The sequence below is a fragment of the Ochotona curzoniae genome, unplaced genomic scaffold (genome assembly GCF_017591425.1).
Source record: "Ochotona curzoniae isolate NIBS_2020 unplaced genomic scaffold, NIBS_Ocur_1.0 contig_1274, whole genome shotgun sequence".
In the NCBI taxonomy this organism is placed as follows: Eukaryota; Metazoa; Chordata; class Mammalia; order Lagomorpha; family Ochotonidae; genus Ochotona; species Ochotona curzoniae.
The window spans coordinates 8,584,007-8,602,168 of record NW_024465023.1 but is presented as its reverse complement, the minus strand read 5'-3'; the positions used below and the strand labels follow the sequence as shown (position 1 = coordinate 8,602,168).

The 18,162-nt window shown below is 51.0% G+C and overlaps 2 protein-coding genes across 2 annotated transcripts; one reads left to right on the top strand and one right to left on the bottom strand.

Annotated features, from left to right (window-relative positions):
• Window positions 1–10,208: 10,208 nt before the first annotated feature.
• PCSK1N (proprotein convertase subtilisin/kexin type 1 inhibitor) lies at window positions 10,209–13,515 on the top strand. The gene is made up of 3 exons (XM_041001697.1): window positions 10,209–10,358; window positions 12,364–12,836; window positions 13,176–13,515. The coding sequence occupies exons 1-3, from the start codon at window positions 10,242–10,244 to the stop codon at window positions 13,372–13,374; spliced, it is 789 nt and encodes a 262-aa protein (XP_040857631.1). The 5' UTR covers window positions 10,209–10,241; the 3' UTR covers window positions 13,375–13,515.
• Window positions 13,516–15,476: 1,961 nt separating this feature from the next.
• Window positions 15,477–16,178, bottom strand: ERAS (ES cell expressed Ras). The gene has a single exon (XM_041001685.1). It carries the CDS (start codon window positions 16,176–16,178, stop codon window positions 15,477–15,479), a length of 702 nt encoding a protein of 233 aa, XP_040857619.1.
• Window positions 16,179–18,162: the final 1,984 nt, after the last annotated feature.

Sequence of the window (18,162 nt, the reverse complement as noted above, 5' to 3'; positions counted from 1 at the left end):
TGCTGACATGGATCAGTAAAACAGACAAGAATGACAAGATCAAGCAGGAATTCTGCAAAAATGCCTGTTAGGGTGAGGCTCTTGAACGCTGAGCGCCTCTGGCTTGTTTAATGTTATTGTCGAAGGGTATGCTGACCTCAGTAACTTTTGTTTTGCATACTTGAGATGTCATTGTTCCCAGAACTAACAGATGGCTAACAGTGCTCATCCTGTTGTTTTGCACGTTCCATGGTGTTTTGGGTATTTGCCTTGAATATTTCTGTCTTACATTTCTCTTGGTATACTATCCTGTGAGGTAGTGGCCGCTCTGCTGCATAATAAACTTTCAGACTCTGTGTTCTGATTTGTAACACCTGGGAAAGCAATGGAAGCTGGGCCAAAGCCTTGGGACCCTATACCCGCATGGGAGATCCAGAAGCTCCTGGCTTGGGATCAGCTCCGGTTGTTATGGCCACTTGGGGTGCAAATCAGCAGGTGGAAGATCTTTCTGTGTTTCCTTCTCTCTGTAAATCTGTTTTTTTTTTTTTAAATAAAAATAAATCCTAAAAAAAAGAGATAAATGTGGAAAGCAGGGAATGCCAGGCCAGGACATGCCGCCCTGGCCTGCAGACAGGGGCTCTGCAGACTGCCCAGGGAAAGGGGAAGTATTGGAGTGGGAGTGACTAAGGGCATGTTTGACAGGGGAGGATTGGTTTCTGGGGGCTTCCATGAACCAGGCCACTGCACTCCCAGGTAGGAAAGAAAGCTGAGACAGAGGGCCTGTCTGGGTGAGGTCAAGGCACCTGACCATGTAAGAGACCTGGTCTGGGCTAAATAGCATTGCCTGCCACCCACTGACACATGCAAAAGCTGGGGCAGATCGGGGGTGTGCCAGGTTGGGCTAGGCCATAATATCTGCCCACGAATGTTGGGGCAAGAGGTGGAACACACCAGGCTGGGCAGCAGCACCCATCAGAACGTGAGAGAAATGGATCTGGGGACAGATTCTATAGAGAGCTTATAGACTCCCCTCTGTGGGATTGTAGCACCTGCCAGTTTACATGGACAACTGGGGGTGGTGAAGTGCTGAGCCAGGATGAACCACGGACCTCACCTGACAGGAATGCACATGACTCATGGAATCTGGGGCTGGAAGACTGCAGGGCAGGGCCAGACTGCAGCACCTGCTGGCACTGATGTACCCACCAGCACACGCAAGTCCCAGGGCTGGAAAGGGGCCTAGTAGGAGAACTATGGAGACACCCCCACTGGGCCACAGCTCCTACTGGTTAATCTGAGAGCTGGTGCTGTGGGCAGACCATCACATGCATGTGCACTGGGTCTAGGGGCAGGTCAGCTTGGGCTAGGCTCTGGCACCTGCTGGTGCTCACGAGAACCATGAAATGGGTGTGGGACAGGACAGTCTAGGCCATAGTGGGTCTCATGAGAGTCAGGTCTGGTGTGGGGCAGGCAGGGTGGGAGCAGGCTAGGCTGGAGTAGGCTGTATCCATCAGTGAGAGCTGAAATGGGTGTGGACCAGTCAGGCTAGGTAGGATGCAGTACCTGCCAGTGAATGCCGGGACTTTGGGACAGCCATGCCAGTCTGGGCACTAGACATGTGAGATGCATTGCTGGGAGTGGGCTTGGTAGGGGAACTTGGGGAATTCCCCTGACAAGCACAGCTCCCACTGGTGAGTGTGAGAGCATGGGCTGTGAGCAAGCCAAATCAGGCTGGGCTGCAGCACCCGTTAACAGACATGTGAGCTGGGTCTGGTGGCAGGCCAGGCAGGATCAGTCCACAGCATACACTGACATGAGTGAGAGCCAGGCCAGGGTGCAAGTTGGACTGTGTTGGACCGTAACAACCACCATTTCACATGAGGCTGGGAATGGGTCAGATTGGGCTAAGCTGCTACACCCTTGCGTGAAAGCGGGAACTAGAGGCAAGTTGGGCTGAGACAGGCTGTAGCATCTGTTGGTGAGTGCCAAGATTGGGGGCAGACCATCTCAGTTTGGGCCATAACACCTGCTGGATGCATAAGACCCAAAGCTAGGAGTGGGCCTGGTAGGGGAACTTCGGGAACTCTCTTGCTGGGCTGCTGCTTCAACTGGTGAGTGTGAGAGCTGGGACTGGAGGTGGGCTTGTCTGGGGTTGGGCTGAACTGGGATAAATTGCTGCACCTGCTAGTGTGCATGAGAGCCAGATTGGGTGCGGACCGGCGGAGCTAGGCCACAGCACCAGCCTGCATGTGCCAGAACTGGGTGTGAGTCATGTTAGGCTGGACAGCAGAATTCTCTCTCAGGCGCAAAATCCGGGGCTGGTAACATGCCTGGCAGGGGAACTGTGGGCACTGCCCAGCTGGGCTATATCTACTCCTGGTAAGCTGCCCTTTAAGAAGTGAACCAGCAGATGGAAGGCCTTTTTCTGCCTCTCTTTCTCTCTGTAAATCTGTCTTTCCAATACAATAAAATAAAATAATTCTAAAAAAAAAATTTTTTTTAAAGCATCTACTGCCCACTTTAAAACTTGGCTAACAGCAACACTGGCTTCTGTAGACCAGGTTTGGTTGCTTGCTTGTTTCAGTTCCTTAGGACCAAGCAGATGTAGCTCTTGGTATAAACACTTACCCACTGTATAGCTTCACATAATTAACAGTGTTACTGTTACTCCTAATGGTGCCTGGCAGGTGGATTGCAGGTGGTCAGCCTTCCACATTATCCTCAATTGGCACTCAGCGACAGTTTCCCCTGACAGTCCAGGGCAAAACAGCAGTCTTTTTTTTTTTTTTTTAAGATTTATTTGATTTTATTGGAAAGTCAGATATACAGAGAGGAGGAGAGACAGGGAGGAAGATCTTCCGTCCGATGATTCAGTCCCCAACTGCGCACAATGGCTGATGCTATGCCGATCTGAAGCCAGGAGCCAGGAATTTCTTCTGGGTATCCCACGCGGGTGCAGGGTCCCAAGGCTTTGGGCTGTCCTTGACTGCTTTCCCAGGCCACAGGCAGGGAGCTGGATGGGAAGTGGAGCTGCTGGGATTAGAACGTGCGCCCACACTGCTTACAACCACAAGATACAGAATCAACTCAGCTATCTGTCCAACAGCGACTGCAGAGGCCCCTGGTAAGGAACAGAAGAAGCATTATTGAGGTCACCCTCTGGAAGTCCCGAAAAAGGAGGAGGGGTGACAGGAGAAACCTAGACAGTGTAATCTTCCAATGTCATCACCTGCTGTACACACCTGATTGAGGAGCACCCTACAACTCCAATATCAGTTCCATGATTGGTTCACATAGCAGACCTGATTAGCATACACTTTAGCCGTTACACCAACCAGTTCTGCTCTTCCTGCTGGTCACCACTCAAGACATCTGAGAAACGAAGGAACTTGAGTGTGTGCTCCCTGCTACCCATGTAGACCTCAAGCTTACAAACCTAGCCTCTGCATCCCCAGTCACGTTTAGAGACATGCAAAGATTTAAACCCCTCCCTCTCCTGTGGCTTGTGCCACCCTAAGAATATACAAAAAAACATGAAAACATTCTAGTAGGGACGGCTAATGCTCGGTGTGTGCTGCAGTTCCTACAGTGTCTGGCACACATTTGGAAATGGTGGTCCCACACTTGCCTCTGAATTTAGCAGATGTTGCAAATGACACAATTTGTGGAGCTGATGCTGTGCCCTAATGAGTGAAGCAACTGTGACGCTGGCATCCAATGTGGGCGGGCCCCAGTCTGAGTCCCGGCTGCTCTACTTCTCATTCAATTCCCTGAAAATTTGCCTGGGAAAGTAGCAGAAGATGGCTGTAGGCCTTGGGCTCCTGCACCCACGTGAAAGATCTGGATGAGGCTCCTGGCCCCTGGTGTGGGTCTGACTCAGCCCTGGTCACTGTAGCCACCTGGAGAGTGAATCAGCAGATGGAAGAAATTGGTCTCGCTCTCTCTCTATGTGTCTCTTCTCTCTCTGTATAACTTTCAAATCAAAGCAAAAGAAAATAAAAACAGGGAATGGCAGAGGTTTTTCCTCTGCCTGCTGCACCAGTATCCTACGGGTGCTGTAGTAAGTCCCAGTGGCTTCACTTCTGACCCAGCTCCCTGCTTGTGGCCTGGGAAAGCAGTCGAGGACGGCCCAAAGCCTTGGGACCCTGCACCCGTGTGGGAGACCCTGAAGGAGCTCCTGGCTCCTGGCTTTGTGCTGGCCCTGCTTTGGTCATCGTATCCATTTTTGGGGGAGTGAGACAGTAGATGGAATCTGTCTCTCTCTCTGCTTTTCCATATCTTTGTGTCTCTTTCTCTGTAATCTGCCTTTCAAATAAAAAAAAAGCAAAATAAATCTTTAAATAAATAAATAAATAATTTTTTTTTAAAAGCACACAAATGACACAGTTTCCCTTCCAGAAGCCAAATAAACTAGTTTAAATTTAGCTTCCTAGCCAGTTACCATCAACAAATGCATAACTCTTGATTGCCTTAGGCCAGCCAAAAGGGAGTGAATGCCTTAGCAGAGGCTTCTTGCTGTGGGACATTGACACCTCAGGTTGCCTAGCAGTTTCAGGGGAGGCAAAAATGAAAAGCTCCCTGCTTCTCTACCCTGGGCTTTGTGACTTGTTTTTCCACCGCCTGGTTTGGTATCTGTGCTCCTGTTCCCAGGGCCTCCATCAAGCTGTTGGTGGTCAGATTGCTTGCCTTGCACCTGGCTGATGTATCACCCCTCCAGAGTTCTTTTTAAAGTTTTTTTTTTTAACCTTAAAAAAGTTAATCCTTTTGTTTCATTTAATTAAATAATATTTTAAAAGGCAGTTACTGGCCAGTGTTGAAGTGTAGTAGGTAAAGCTGCTGCCTGCAGCACCAGAGATTTATGGACACTGGTTTGAGTATAGGCTACTTCACTTCTGATTCAGCTCTCTGCTAATGTGCCTGATAATACAGTGGATGGGGTTAGCACAATGGCTCAGTGACTAAATCCTTACCCTGCTGTTGTGGGTTAAGGAGTTTGACTAGCCCTCGTTAAGCCAAGCACTACAGGGAGTGAGCTTGGGGCTAGAAGCACCTGGTCTAATTGGACTCATTTGTACCTAATATTCTGCTAATGAGGGTGTGGGGGAAAGAGTATACAAGGAAAGGTGAAAGGGCAAATAAAGAGAGACTTCCACCATCACTGGTCTCCTGTTGGTGCCTCATCCCGAGACCCTCGCCATGTCCATGTTACTGGCTCTGCTGGCCGGAGCAAATGGCACCCAACGTGGGGCACGGCATGAGGGATAATCTGAGGGACCCCTGGACCCATGAAGGTAAGTTTAGAATTTAGGAATTTTGCAGGGGCATAACTGATTTCATCCCCAGATCCTCACTGTGTCCACGTTACTGGCTCTGCTGGCCGGAGCACCCTGCAAGCACTGGAATCCCACATAGGCACCGGGAGGTGTCCCAGATCTACGGACAGGAGAGACATCCGCTGCTTCACTCCCCAAGTGGTCGCAATGCTGGGAGCTGAGTTTGACTAGAAGCCAGGAACCAGGAACTTCTTCCGGATCTCCCACATGGGTGCAATGTCCCAAGACTTTGGCCCATCTTCGACTGCTTTCCCAGGCCACAAGCAGGGAGCTGGACTGCCAGGATTAGAACTGGTGCACATATGGGATTCTTGCATGTGCAAGGTGAGGATTTAGCTATGAGGCTACTGTGCCAGACCCAAAATCTTTTTTGTTTGTTTAATTTTTAAAATTTTCGTCTTACACATCTGGAAATCAGATACCTTTTTTTAAAGACAGATACACACACAGAGTCGAGAGCAAGAGCAAGAGTGAGAGAGAGTGTTCTTCCATTGCCTGGATCACTCCTGAATTGCTAACAATTAGCTGGGGCTGGGCTAGGCATAAGCCAGTGTCTGGAACTCATTCTGGTCTCCCATGTCTGTGGCAGGGAACAAAGACCCTTTGTCTCTCTGTCTCAGTCTGCCTTCCAAATAAATGAATGCATTTTACAAACTTAGTTATTTCTTTTTTCCCCTCTTTTTTTAAATTATTAACATTTTATGATACAATTCCATAGGCCTTGGGATTTCCCTTACCCCCCTCTGCAAGTCTCCTCCCCCCACTGAATTCCACCATATCATCACTACAGTACAGTTCTTCATACAGTCCCATGCCCATCACTGCGGGCATGAACAATGGCACAAGGTCCAGCATCCTACTGTCAAGGTATAGTTAACAGTTTCATTGAGAATCCATCTTTGATCTGGAAATAGAGAGGCATACTGCATTGTATCCTCACATCTGGATACGACAGTCTCCATTACACAGTTACTATACATCCCTTTGGCTTCACTTCTGAAATGTGTGCAACAGCCAGGGTTGGGCAAGACCAAAGCCAGCATCCTGGAACTTCACCTGTGTCTCCCACATGAGTGGCAGGGAACAAGCATTTGGGTCATCTGTTGTTCTCCCAAGCCATTATCTGGGAGCTGGATTGGAAGTGGAGCAGCCAGGACATGAATGGGATGCCATATGGGATGCTGGCACTTTCAGGTAGAAGATTGGCCAGTTGAACCACTCCCATCTCCAGGTCTTGCACGTGCCAGCAGGTACTGCAGCACAGTCTAAGGTAGCCTGCCCCCCATTCATGGCATTTGCCAGCAGGTGCTACAGCCTGACTGAGCCTCGTCTACTCCCAGCTCCAGTCCTCATGTGAACTTGCATGTATTGCAGTCCAACCCATGTTGGCCTGCACCCCATCTATGCCTGTGTGTGTTGTGGACTGGCTCAGCCCAGCCTACTCCAGATCAGGCCCAACATACGCCCCTCAGTCCTGGCTCTCACACTCACCAGCGGGAGTTGCAGTTTAGCAGGACAGTTCCCCAAGCTTCCCTACCAGGCCTATTCCCAGTACTAGTTCTTACATGTGCTGGCAAGAGCTTTGACCCAGCCTGGCATGGACCGCTTGCTGTCTCAGCTTTCATTGGTGTGTGTTGCAGCCTAACCTAGCCAGGGGCACCCCACACCCTGTGCTGGCTCTTGTGCATGCCAGCAGGTACTACACCTGGCCCAGCACGGTCTGTCCCCATCAACACATCCAGTTCTTTAAAAAAAAAAAAAAGATTTATTTATTGTTATTGCAAAGTCAGATATACAGAAAGGAGGAGAGACTGAGAGGAAGATGTTCCATCCGTTGTTTCAATCCCCAAGTGACCGCAATGGCTGGTGCTGAGCCAATCCGAAGCCAGGAGCCAGGGGATTCTTCTAGCTCTCCCACACATGTAGCCCAAGCTTCGGGGCGTCCTTGACTGCTTTCCCAGGGCACAAGCAGGGAGCTGGATGGGAAGTGGGGCCACTGGGATTAGAACCAGCACCCATATGGGATTCTGGTGTGTTCACAGCAAGAACTTTAGCCACTAGGCTGCCATATCCAGTTCTTGCAGAAACCAGTGGGTGCTGTAGTCCCTCAGAGGTAAGCCCACAATTCCCCTACAGATTATGCTCCCAGATCTAGTTCTCTTGTTTTTTTCTGTGTGTGCTGTAGCCCAGCCTGATGTGGCCCGCTCCCTGCTCTGACATTCGAGGGTAGGTACTTCCACCTCGCCCATCCAGGTATGCCCCAGCTTTCATGTGGATGGTGGCGATGTTACTTAGCCCAGCCCAGGTCTCCTACATGAATGCATGCCTTGGCCTTACCCAGACATGCCCTCTGGTTTCTCTCCTCTAAACCATTCTGTCTTGGCTCCATTATCCACCTGCAAGTGCAGTGGCCCAGTCTGTGGAAGACCCCAGAAGTCATTCCTTCCTTGTCAAACATGCTCTCAGCCGCTCTCACTCCTACGCATCCCCAGCCCCTCTTCCCCTGGCAATCTGTAGCCCTCTATGTTGGGGCCAGGGTGGCAAGCATGTGCCAGCCTGGTATTCCCCACTTTCCCTACATATCTTTATATATATAGGGACAAGACAACCTAGGCAGTTGCCTCCAGCTGGGGAGTTCTTTGTTGTTTCAGGACTGAGGGCATAAACTTCTTGCTGGATGTCAGGTGAGCCACCCTCAGTTCCTAGAGGTCAGCTTCTAGTCCTTGCCACGTAAGATTCCCAACTGGGAACCAGCATAGCAGGCAGTGCTGCCTCTGGCACCTAGATCCCATGTGAGCACCAGTTCGAGTCCCAGCTGCTCCACTTCTGATCCAGTTCCATGCTAATGTGCCTGCCAAAGCAGCAGAAGATGAACTAGTAGGTACTTGGGTTATGCACTAGAAGACCTGGAAGAAGGTCCTGGCTGCAGGCTGGCCCAGCTTTGGCTGTTGTGGTCATTTACAGGGGTGAACCAACAGATGGAAGACCTCTCTTCTCTCTCTGTCTTTCAAATAAATATATCTTAAAAATAAACCCTTACTGTTGAATGAATTTAAAAATTTCATATTGTTAAAAAATATATTCCCCAACTGACCACCCGCTGCCTCAAACAGAGTATGGGAGTGAGAGTGCACTCACAAGATAATCATGTCAATCACATACATGTGTTCACATGCAGCCTAGCCCCTTGGGTTAGGCACACTCAGGACTGTGAACACCAGGAGGCAGCAGGTGGCATGAGAACCATCCTCAGGACATGCCCATTACACACTGCTGGGTGTATAATTTCCAGGTCTGCAAGAGAGAATGCATATAAGGCTGTGTATTGCAAAGTTATTTGATTTCTCAAAAAATTATTTATTTGAAAATAAGAGCGTCAGAGAGAGAGGAGACAGGTCATCAAACTGCTAGTTCACTGCCCAAATGACCACAGTAGCCAGGTGTGGGCCAGGCTGAAGCCAGGAGCCTAGAATTCAATCTGGGTTCCTGGCACCATTATCTTGTGCCTTCCTGAGTACATTAGCAGGAAGGTGACTTGGAAGTGGAGCAACCAGGAATGTAAGTGACACTCTGACAAGGGATGTTGGTGTTCGAAGAGGTGGCTCATGGGGCCAGTATTGTGGCACAGCAGATTGAGCAGCCCCGCACAATGGCTGCATCTCCTGTTTGTGTCCCAGCTGCTCCACTTCCAATCCAGCTCCCTACTGATACATCTGGGAAGGTAGCAGAAGATGACCAAATCCTTGGAGACCCACTGGAGACCTGGATCGAGTTCCAGGCTCCTGGCTTCACCCCAGCCCAACACTAGCTGTTGTATCTATTTGTGGTGTGAGCCAGCAAATGGAAGATCTCTCTCTGCTTTTCTTTAACTCTGCTTTCAAATAAATAAATAAATAAATATTTAAAAATAAAGAAACAAAATAGGTAGCTCTGCCTGCTGTTTCACAACACCAGCCCTTTGGTAAACTTATTTACAATCATTGAAAGATGGAGGTGAGTAACATCAGTTGATTAGATCCACCCACAGTAACATACATAAGGGTTTCTTTTCTTCATGTAAAATAAGTCAACTGTTTCGTTTATATTTTCAGTTTATTTGACAGACAGAGAACTTATATTTGCTGGTTCACTGTTCAAATACCCAAGCCTGCTAGGCCAGGAGGCAGGAACTCCATCCGGGTCTCCCACATGGGTTACAGGGATTTGAGTCCTTCACCCATCATCTGCTGCTTCCCAGAATGTGCATCAGCCAGTCAGCCGAAGGTGGGGCCAGAAACCAGAGCCAGAGCTGGAGCCAAGGGACTCCGAGTTGGATACAGGCATTCCAACATTTACTGAGCTCCTACCAAATGTCATCCTAATTAACTCCTTTATAATGCCAGTGTGAGCTTGTGGTTACTGGTCAACCTCTTAGATAGTTCACCTTAGAATGGAAAACTGTTCACGGTGACATCATCTGGATCTAATCCATCTCTCTAGTAAGAGCCTTGCTCTCAACAGGCAATCGTAACTCTCTAACCAGTGAATAAAATGAAGTCCATCTCCTCCCACAAGAGGGAGAGATGGTGAGCCAGACCCCCTAGTCCGCTCCACTGAAGTCAATTTTCTCTACCCGCCTGCAAAGCCAGCAGCAATGTCTGTTGCTCCGGCAACTGCCCTCCGACTACCATGACAACCGCCAGTGCAGGCACGGGCTCTCCACCTTGCCCCTGGGCATCTCCATGGAGACCAGCCAGGTGGAGGGGCTGCTGGAGCCCCCAGGCTGCGCCTGCGTAGAATGGAGGGAGGGAATGAAGAGGGAGGAGGGGATGGAAGGGGGCGGCTCCTGAGCCTGCGCAGCCGCAGAGTATTGCAGCCTTGCCCGCTAGCCCCAGCGCTGCGCACTTGCTCGCCAGTCCGCCCGTCCGGAGCCCGGCTCGCTGGGGCAGCATGGCGGGGTCGCCGCTGCTCCGCGGGCCGCGGGCCGGGGGCGTCGGCCTCTTGCTGCTGCTGTTGCTGCTGGGGCTTCTTCGGCCGCCCTGTGCTCTCTGCGCGAGGCCGGTCAAGGTGAGACCCCCCCTACCCCCCCGCCAAGTCTCGGTTGGGTAGTATGGGGTGGGGAAAAGATGCTGCGGGTCAGCAGGTTGTGGGCGAGGGTCAGGACTGTGTTCCCACCCGGAGCCAGCTCCGGGGACGTGCATGACCGGGGACAAGCATGACCGGAGCTCCAGCTACCAGTCTGCGCTCTGGCAGGGTCGGAGCATCCTAGATGGAGCTTGATCTTGCCCTAGGCTGGGCTGGCAGCCACACCCTGCCACCACCCCCAACCCCTGTTGGATCTCCAGGCCAAGCCAGGCTTCTCCCCGCGCGGGGTCCGTGGCGTTGTCCATGGCACCAGGGAGTATTGAGGAAGGGTGTCTGCGCATTAGTGTGTTCATGCGTGATGTGTCCTTGGAAGTGTGTCCTTTGATTTGACCGCTGCAGAGCATCCTCCAAAGTTGACATTGTGTGTGTGTGTGTGTGTCGCACTTGGGGGAGGTGCTTATGTGTATGTGTGTGTGTATGACTTTTCTGCAGGCCCGATGGACTGTCTGTCACCACGCCTATGTTTGTGACTGCTTCTGAGTGTTGGCGTGGTCCATGGGCGTGTCTTTCTGTTTCAGTGCCTTTCTGTTTCTGTACCATCTCCTTTGGTTTCAGGAGGGAGGGGTCTTTGCATCTTCGTGTGCACCTTCTCGTTGCTTCTGTGGGAATGCGTGCCCGCGAGTGGATGCGTGGGCTCCCAAAACCAGCCCTCTGTTTCATTGTGGAGCTGTGTCATCGTGGGGGAGGGGAGCCATGATGTCTCCGCGTTGCCTAGTGTCGGGAAGGTGGCGCCGGGGTTTGCGTTCCAGGACCATGGACAGTGTAACTGCATGTGCCGCTGTTAACGCCCATTGCAATTCCTTTAGTGTGTGGGATGTGCCTTGTAGATAATCTGTGACATAGTAAGGCCTCTCAGTTTGTTCGTGTGTGTGAGGTTGTAATTACTGGTGACAGTGTGGCTCCCTTGGGGGCAGAAGGGACAGTTGGAGCAGCTAGCTGTCTGCATCAAGGATAGAAACTTTGACAAAATTTCCATATCATACTTATACATTAGTGCCTCTGACACAAGTGAACTATGTGCAAAATCATAATGAAAGGACTCCCCCATGTGTCTCCTGTTCATCTTAAGAAATAGAACATGATCAATTAAAGCCCCTGGAACCCCTCCCCATGATCCTATGCTTTCAGTCCCTTGGCCCTATACTTTTCTTTGTCCCTTATCACCTATGCTTACACTGCTACAGAATCTATGGTTTTGTCACTCTTGTTTTGGAGCACTATGGAAATGGAATGATACTGGGCATCTGGCTCCTGGTGGCCTTTAGGGGTCACTGGGAGGTCCTCGGGGTATTTGGTAGTCTCAGGCAGTTCACAGTAGCTTTCTGGAACTTGCCTCCTCCTTCCTCCCCGCCCCCCACTTCAGCCTTGGGTGGTGAGATTCATCCATGTTGAAATGCCTGGCTATAATCCATTTCGTTTTACAGCTGCGTAAGATTCTATCTTCTCTCATGATTCATCTAACCATCCTTATTCTGTGAGGGCACATTGGACTGTTTCCAGACTTGCCTCCCCCCATGCTATTACGCACAGCGCCGCCATAATCTGTGATTCATTGGGGTCCAAACGCTACTCTGGGGGTGTAGCATTCCAGGAGGGGTGATGCCATCTTTTCAAACATTGCCAAATTGCCCTTTGGGATTATTTTTGCTAGCTGAATTGTCACCAGCCAAGTGATTGTTTTTTCATTCCAAAACCCGGGCTCCTGGAGGCCCAAACCTCTTCCGAAAGTCACTAGGGCCAGTGTGTCGGGGTAAGTGGATGGATCCAGAGGTCTTAAGGATGTCTGGAGATATGTGTGGGGATTTTGGATGGTCTTCGAAGTGCCTGGCTGTTCAATGGGGTGGGGACATGATGCCTTTGTTGGCTTGAAGAATGCCAACCTCATCTTTCCCCTTCTCCCCCTCACTCCTCCCCCCTCCCCGCCCAGGAGCCCCGTGCCCTGAGCGCGGCGTCATCGTCCATGGCTGAAGCTGGAGCTGCCCGCCGCTTTCGGCGAGCAGTGCCCCGAGGAGAGGCGGCGGGTGCGGTGCAGGAGCTGGCGCGGGCGCTGGCGCATCTGCTGGAAGCAGAACGGCAGGAGCGGGCCCGTGCTGAGGCACAGGAGGCCGAGGATCAGCAGGCGCGAGTGCTGGCTCAGCTCCTACGCATCTGGGGCACTCCCCGTGCCTCTGACCCGACCCTCGGCCTGGACGACGACCCCGACGCGCCTGCAGCGCAGCTTGCCCGCGCCCTGCTCCGCGCTCGCCTGGACCCTGCAGCCCTCGCCGCCCAGCTTGTTCCCGCACCTGTGCCCCCTGCGGCGCTCCGACCTCGACCCCCAGTCTACGATGATGGCACCACGGGCCCTGATGCCGAAGATGCTGGCGACGAAACGCCTGACGTGGATCCTGAGCTTCTGAGGTGACAGGACACGGGGTGGGCGCCTGCGTCTTGGGAGGACGAAGGACTGAGGCGACCAAGTTGTTATGGGTGTGTGTGTGTGTGTGTGTGGCCTCCTGCATCTGGTGCGTGTGTAGACCCCTAAGTCTTGAGGAGCAAGGGTCTTGGAGCCCTAGAAAGAAGCAAGGTCCTAGGTGCGGGTGTAGAGGTAAAGCTGCAAGGCTAAGAGGACCGCAGCGGAAGTGAACTTCCGGTGCTTGGGGAGGAAGACCCGGTACTCAGTTTCTAGTCGCCCGAGTGTCCCAGGCAATCTAGGGTGTGTGAATACACACCTTCACTGCTCTGCACTCCACCCCGCAGGTACTTGCTGGGACGGATCCTCTCTGGAAACGCTGACTCTGAGACTGGGCCGGCCCCTAGGCGGCTCCGAAGGGCTGCTGACCAGGATGTGAACCCGGAGGTACCCCCTGAGGGTGTGCTGGGGGCACTGCTGCGGGTGAAACGGTTGGAGACTCCTGCATCGCCGCAGGCGCCGGCACGTCGCCTCCTGCCACCCTGAGCGCACTCCTCCTCGCACTCCTCGCTCCCAGCTGCACCCAGACAACTCCCCTCGGGCACGGTTATCCTGGCCAGCCCAACCGCTATGGCTGCCCTCCTATCCCGCAGATCCCCCAACCCCTAACCCCCTAATAAACATGATCTGAAGCAGCTCTATGCTTGTCTGTGTGGTCTGATGGGAAAGGCACAGAGCACCCCTCCCCCTCGGGTTCCACACTGCCAGAGAGCTGTCCCTGTCCCAGCTATGCCTTCATTCACATAAACACTGGCAGTGCCCACGTGGAGTCTGTGCCCATTTTCCTCTTGGAAGTTTCCCTCCAACATGGAGGAGGGGTGCTGGAGGCTTTGAGGCCACTTCCAGGGCTTGCACCACCACCACCATGGCCCAGTCTGGCCCTGTGGGGCCCAAGGGAGTAGTGGAGAGGTGGCTGCTTCGGATACTTGGGGAGTAGAGTTCAGTTGTGCTGGCCGGAATGTCCATGGCCACATGCACACAGGGGCACCTCTTGATGTGGGTTGGTGTGGGAAAGTGAGGGGAAAAAGGACATGAGCTGCAGGGGCTCTTGGGCCAGCTGACACAGAATCCAAAGAATTAAGAGACTTAACTGGCACCTAGATCATTATGAAAGGTTTGCAGAGCTTGTGTTTTGGGAATGGTGGGTAAATTACCACTTAAGATCCCACAGCCCATGTGAGAGTACCACCTTGCGCCCAAGCCATCTCTACTTAAGTGGATCTAGTTTCCTATTAATGCACCTGGAAAAGCAGCAGGTGATGATCCAAGTACTTTGGTCCCTGCCATCCATGTGAGAGACCTGGAAGGGGTTTCAGGCACCTGCCTTCAGCCTGCCCCAGCTCTAGCTGTTACAAGCATTTAAGAAGTGAATCAGAGGGCCTAGCAGCGTGGCCTAGTGGCTAAAGTCCTTGCCTTGAACATGCTGGGATCCCATATGGGCGCCGGTTCTAATCCTGGCAGCTCCACTTCCCATCCAGCTCCCTGCCTGTGGCCTGGGAAAGCAGTCGAGGATGGCCCAATGTCTTGGGACCCTGCACCCACATGGGAGACCTGGAAAAAGCTCCTGGCTCCTGGCTTCGGATTGGTGCAGCACCGGCTGTTGCGGCCACTTGGGGAGTGAATCATCAGACGGAAGATCTTCTTCTCTTTCTCTCCTCCTCTCTGTATATCTGACTTTGCAATTAAAAAATGAATAAATCTTAAAAAAAAAAAAAGAAGTGAATCAACAGATGGGATCGCTCTTTTGTTTTCTGCCACTGTACCTTTACAATAAATACATTTGTCAAGATACAAGAATAGGATTTACTTTTCATTTGGTTTGTTAGTTTAACCTATACTATTTAGATGTTTGCATATTTAGTTACATAGTTTAGAGGCCTATTTATACTCTTGCCACAGGCCCTGAAGCTCTGGGGAGTTGCCTTGGCTCTAGCTGGTTTCTGGGCATCTTCTACTTCTTGTTTTTCTCCCTAAATGGCCAAAAGTTCCAAGCGAAAGTCAGGAGCTCCTTCTGCGTCTCCTGTACAGGCAGCAGGGGCCTATCCTTTGCTGCTGTTCCCAGGTGCATCAGTAGGGACTTGAAATGGAAGTGGAGCAGCCAGGACTTGAATCCGTGTTCTGATATGTGTTGCCAGAATCCCAAGTGGCAGATTAACTCACTGCACAACAATGCTGGCTCCGGGAAGAGTGTTGTTGTTGTTCTAAGTGTCTTGTGTCTATATCCCTTATTACCCAAAGCAGGGACTGCCACACAATGGACTCCCCCAGTTTTCTGAATGATAGGATTATCATCATTTACATAACGTCCTACCCAGTGTCACTCCCACCCACATCACACTTAGTAGCTTTGAAACCTGAGAACACCGTTTATTTAATTTTGCACAAAAAGCTGTGGAGTCGACACAATTAACAGCAGACACCTCCGTGTTACCAAATAAAAGTGCCTCACTAAATGAAAACAAGAGAGGTATCCATCTATCCCCACATACATTCAAGTAGGAGCCACAAAGCGAGTTGCCCACGGAGCAGTGCGGCAGAGTGGGGCGGGGGTGAGCTGGGGGGATGTCCACTCTGCTTGACCAAGACGTTCAGGCCACAGAACAGCCGCAGTGGCACCTGGCCTTCAGGTGTCGGGTCCTCCGCCCACCTGAGCCTGCCCTGGCCTCCTCTACTCTGATCTCTCGGCCCCTCTGGATCTCACGGATGAGCAAGGTAAAGGCCTCTTCCACACCTTGCCGTGTCTTGGCCGAGGTCTCCACGAAGGGGACCCCCCAGCTCTCAGCAAGGGCTGTGGCAGCTGCGTGCGCATCTCCGACTGTGGTCACAAGGTCACATTTGTTGCCCACAAGAACGACGGGTTGGGTGTGGTGAGGGTCCCAGCTGGCACGCATCTGCTGCAGCTGGGCCAGAGAGGAGGGGTCATCGAGAGCGAAGACTCCCAGGACACCATCACCAATAGCCACACACTGGTCACGCAGGGCCTTGTGGGTAGCCTGCCCTGCTGTGTCCAGTACATTCAGAATGCATCCCTCGTGGTCCAGCGCCACCTCCTTCCAGTAGGAGTCCTGGATGGTGGGGTCGTGGTCTTCCACAAAGCACTGATGGTTTAGCTGGATTGTCAGCGCACTTTTGCCCACGCCAGTTGCACCCACCACCACAGCCTTGTACTCAGGCAGCTTCTTGCCAACACCCCTGTAGCGTGCCTGACGCCAGTAGCCTTCCTCCTGGGAACCAAGGTTCCAGGTACCCAAGCCCAGGTCAAATGAGCTAGATTTTGTTGGCAGGGCCATGACCCCAGCAGGCAGTTAGTTCAGGGGAGACACGTGGACAGCAGGCTCTGCAAGTAGGAAGAGAAGAAAGACAAGGGGAAGGATAGGTTAGGGAAGACCAGTTGGGGCAAGAGACCAGCTGGATGCCATTGAATTGACAGTTACTAAGTACTTAACATGTGCTGATCAATTCCTGACAGAGTTGGTTTCTTTCTTCTATGATAAAATCCGAGGGCAAGATTTTTCAAAAAGCTTTATTTCTTAAAAAAGATATATTTACTTGAAAGGCAGAATCACACACATACACATGAGAAAGGGAGACACCTGGGTTGGGTCAGGCAAAAAGCCAGGAGCTAGCAATTCTACCAGGGTCTCTCTCACTTGGGTGGTAGGGACTCAATTATTTGGCTCCCAGGTTCATTAACAGGAAGCTGGATCAGAAATGAAGCATCTGGGAACCGAATCCAAACTCTGATAGATTGGATGTAGGCATCCCAAGAGGCAGCTTAACTAGCTATGCCACAACACTGGCTCCCAAAACAGCTTTACAGAGATGGAGTTTATATCCCATGGTGTTTACCCAGTTAAATTATAAATCAGTGACCTGTGACACTGAGCTGGGCAACTATCAGCATAAGGCAATTTGAGAATGTTTTCATCTCTGCAAAATAAATCCTGTGCTGGTTAGCAGTCTCCATTGCAGGGGGAGGGAGGGATTTTGTTTTGATCATCATTGAGCCATAGTCTGACTCAACACCTCCCCAAACAGTCCCACTCCACCCACGGATTTATGTTCTAAAAGGCAGAGACAGAAAACCAAATAGATAAATAAATCACGTAGTCTGTTAGCAACGCTCATTAGAAATTAGTCTTTATTAATTATTCAATTGATACTATTCATATTAATTATTCAATATATATATATTTGTCTTGAAAGCCTACTGTGTAGAAAAGACATCAAAGTAGACAAAAATAGACAACAAACTCTTGCCCTGGTCAAAGTTAACATTTCACGTTGCTGTTGATAATTCTACGTAGCTGTCTGGATACAGACAACAAACATGAGAAATAAGTAAAATGCTTTTCAGGCAAAGGTGCTCAGGTAGTGTTACATGTTATCATAATTTGACCCTCACTTGTTAACTGCCAGGCACTGTAATATGGCAATGATCAAAAAAGACTCAAGTGAAGACCATGTTGTGTTGTAGCAAATCCAGTCACTACTTTGGACATCAAAATATCAAAGCAGCTGTTCGGGTCTGGGTTTGGTTGCTCCCCATCCAGCTCCCTGCTAATGCACTCCTAGAAAGCAGTGAACAATGCTCCAAGTACTTGGACCCCTGTGACCCACAAATGGAGTTTTAGGCTCCTGGTTTCAAGCTCCAGCTGGTGAGGTCATTTGAGGAGTGAACCAGCAGAAGTAAGATCCTCTCTCTCTCTCTCTCTCTCTCTCTCTCTCTCGCATTTGTTCTTGTTGTTATACTCCCCTCCCCCAAAGAATTCTGCCTTTCAAATAAATAAGTAAATCTTAAAAAATACATAGGGTAGGGATAATTAAATTCTGACAGCGAAAGACGATAAATAACACCCCCCCTCCAAATCTTGCATATAAGAGGCTAGACCTACAACAAGTGTTCAAAATCTCCATTAGTTCACCGAACACAGCTCCATGTACCCTGGGTCAGAGGGTAAAGATGTAAAAATACACCATAACAGCTGTCACCACAAGTCTTTCTGGAAGCCCTGGGAGCAGTGACACTGAGGGCAGATAGTAGGGCCAAAGGGACCCTGGAAAGTCCAAGTGACGGTAGGAGCTGGGGTAGGGGCGAGGGGCACAGGTTGCAGTTGGAGATACTGCTGTGGCATCCACCGGTCCAGAGGGATGCTTGAGAATGGTCACTGATTCCACTTGCCCAGGAAGGGGGGGTCAGGAAGACAGAGCCTTCGAGGTTCCTAATACTTGGGAACGCAAAGAAGGAGGAGACCCAGTGGGAAGGTCAGACTG

What these genes read in the sequence shown, in the direction of transcription:
- PCSK1N (XM_041001697.1), top strand. Translation starts at nt 10,242, where the DNA reads ATGGCGGGGTCGCCGCTGCTCCGCGGGCCGCGGGCCGGGGGCGTCGGC. An exon ending in TCTGCGCGAGGCCGGTCAAG is followed by an intron (nt 10,359 to 12,363) that starts GTGAGACCCCCC and finishes CTCCCCGCCCAG; the next exon opens with GAGCCCCGTGCCCTGAGCGC. An exon ending in GTGGATCCTGAGCTTCTGAG is followed by an intron (nt 12,837 to 13,175) that starts GTGACAGGACAC and finishes TCCACCCCGCAG; the next exon opens with GTACTTGCTGGGACGGATCC.
- ERAS (XM_041001685.1), bottom strand. Translation starts at nt 16,178, where the DNA reads ATGGCCCTGCCAACAAAATCTAGCTCATTTGACCTGGGCTTGGGTACC.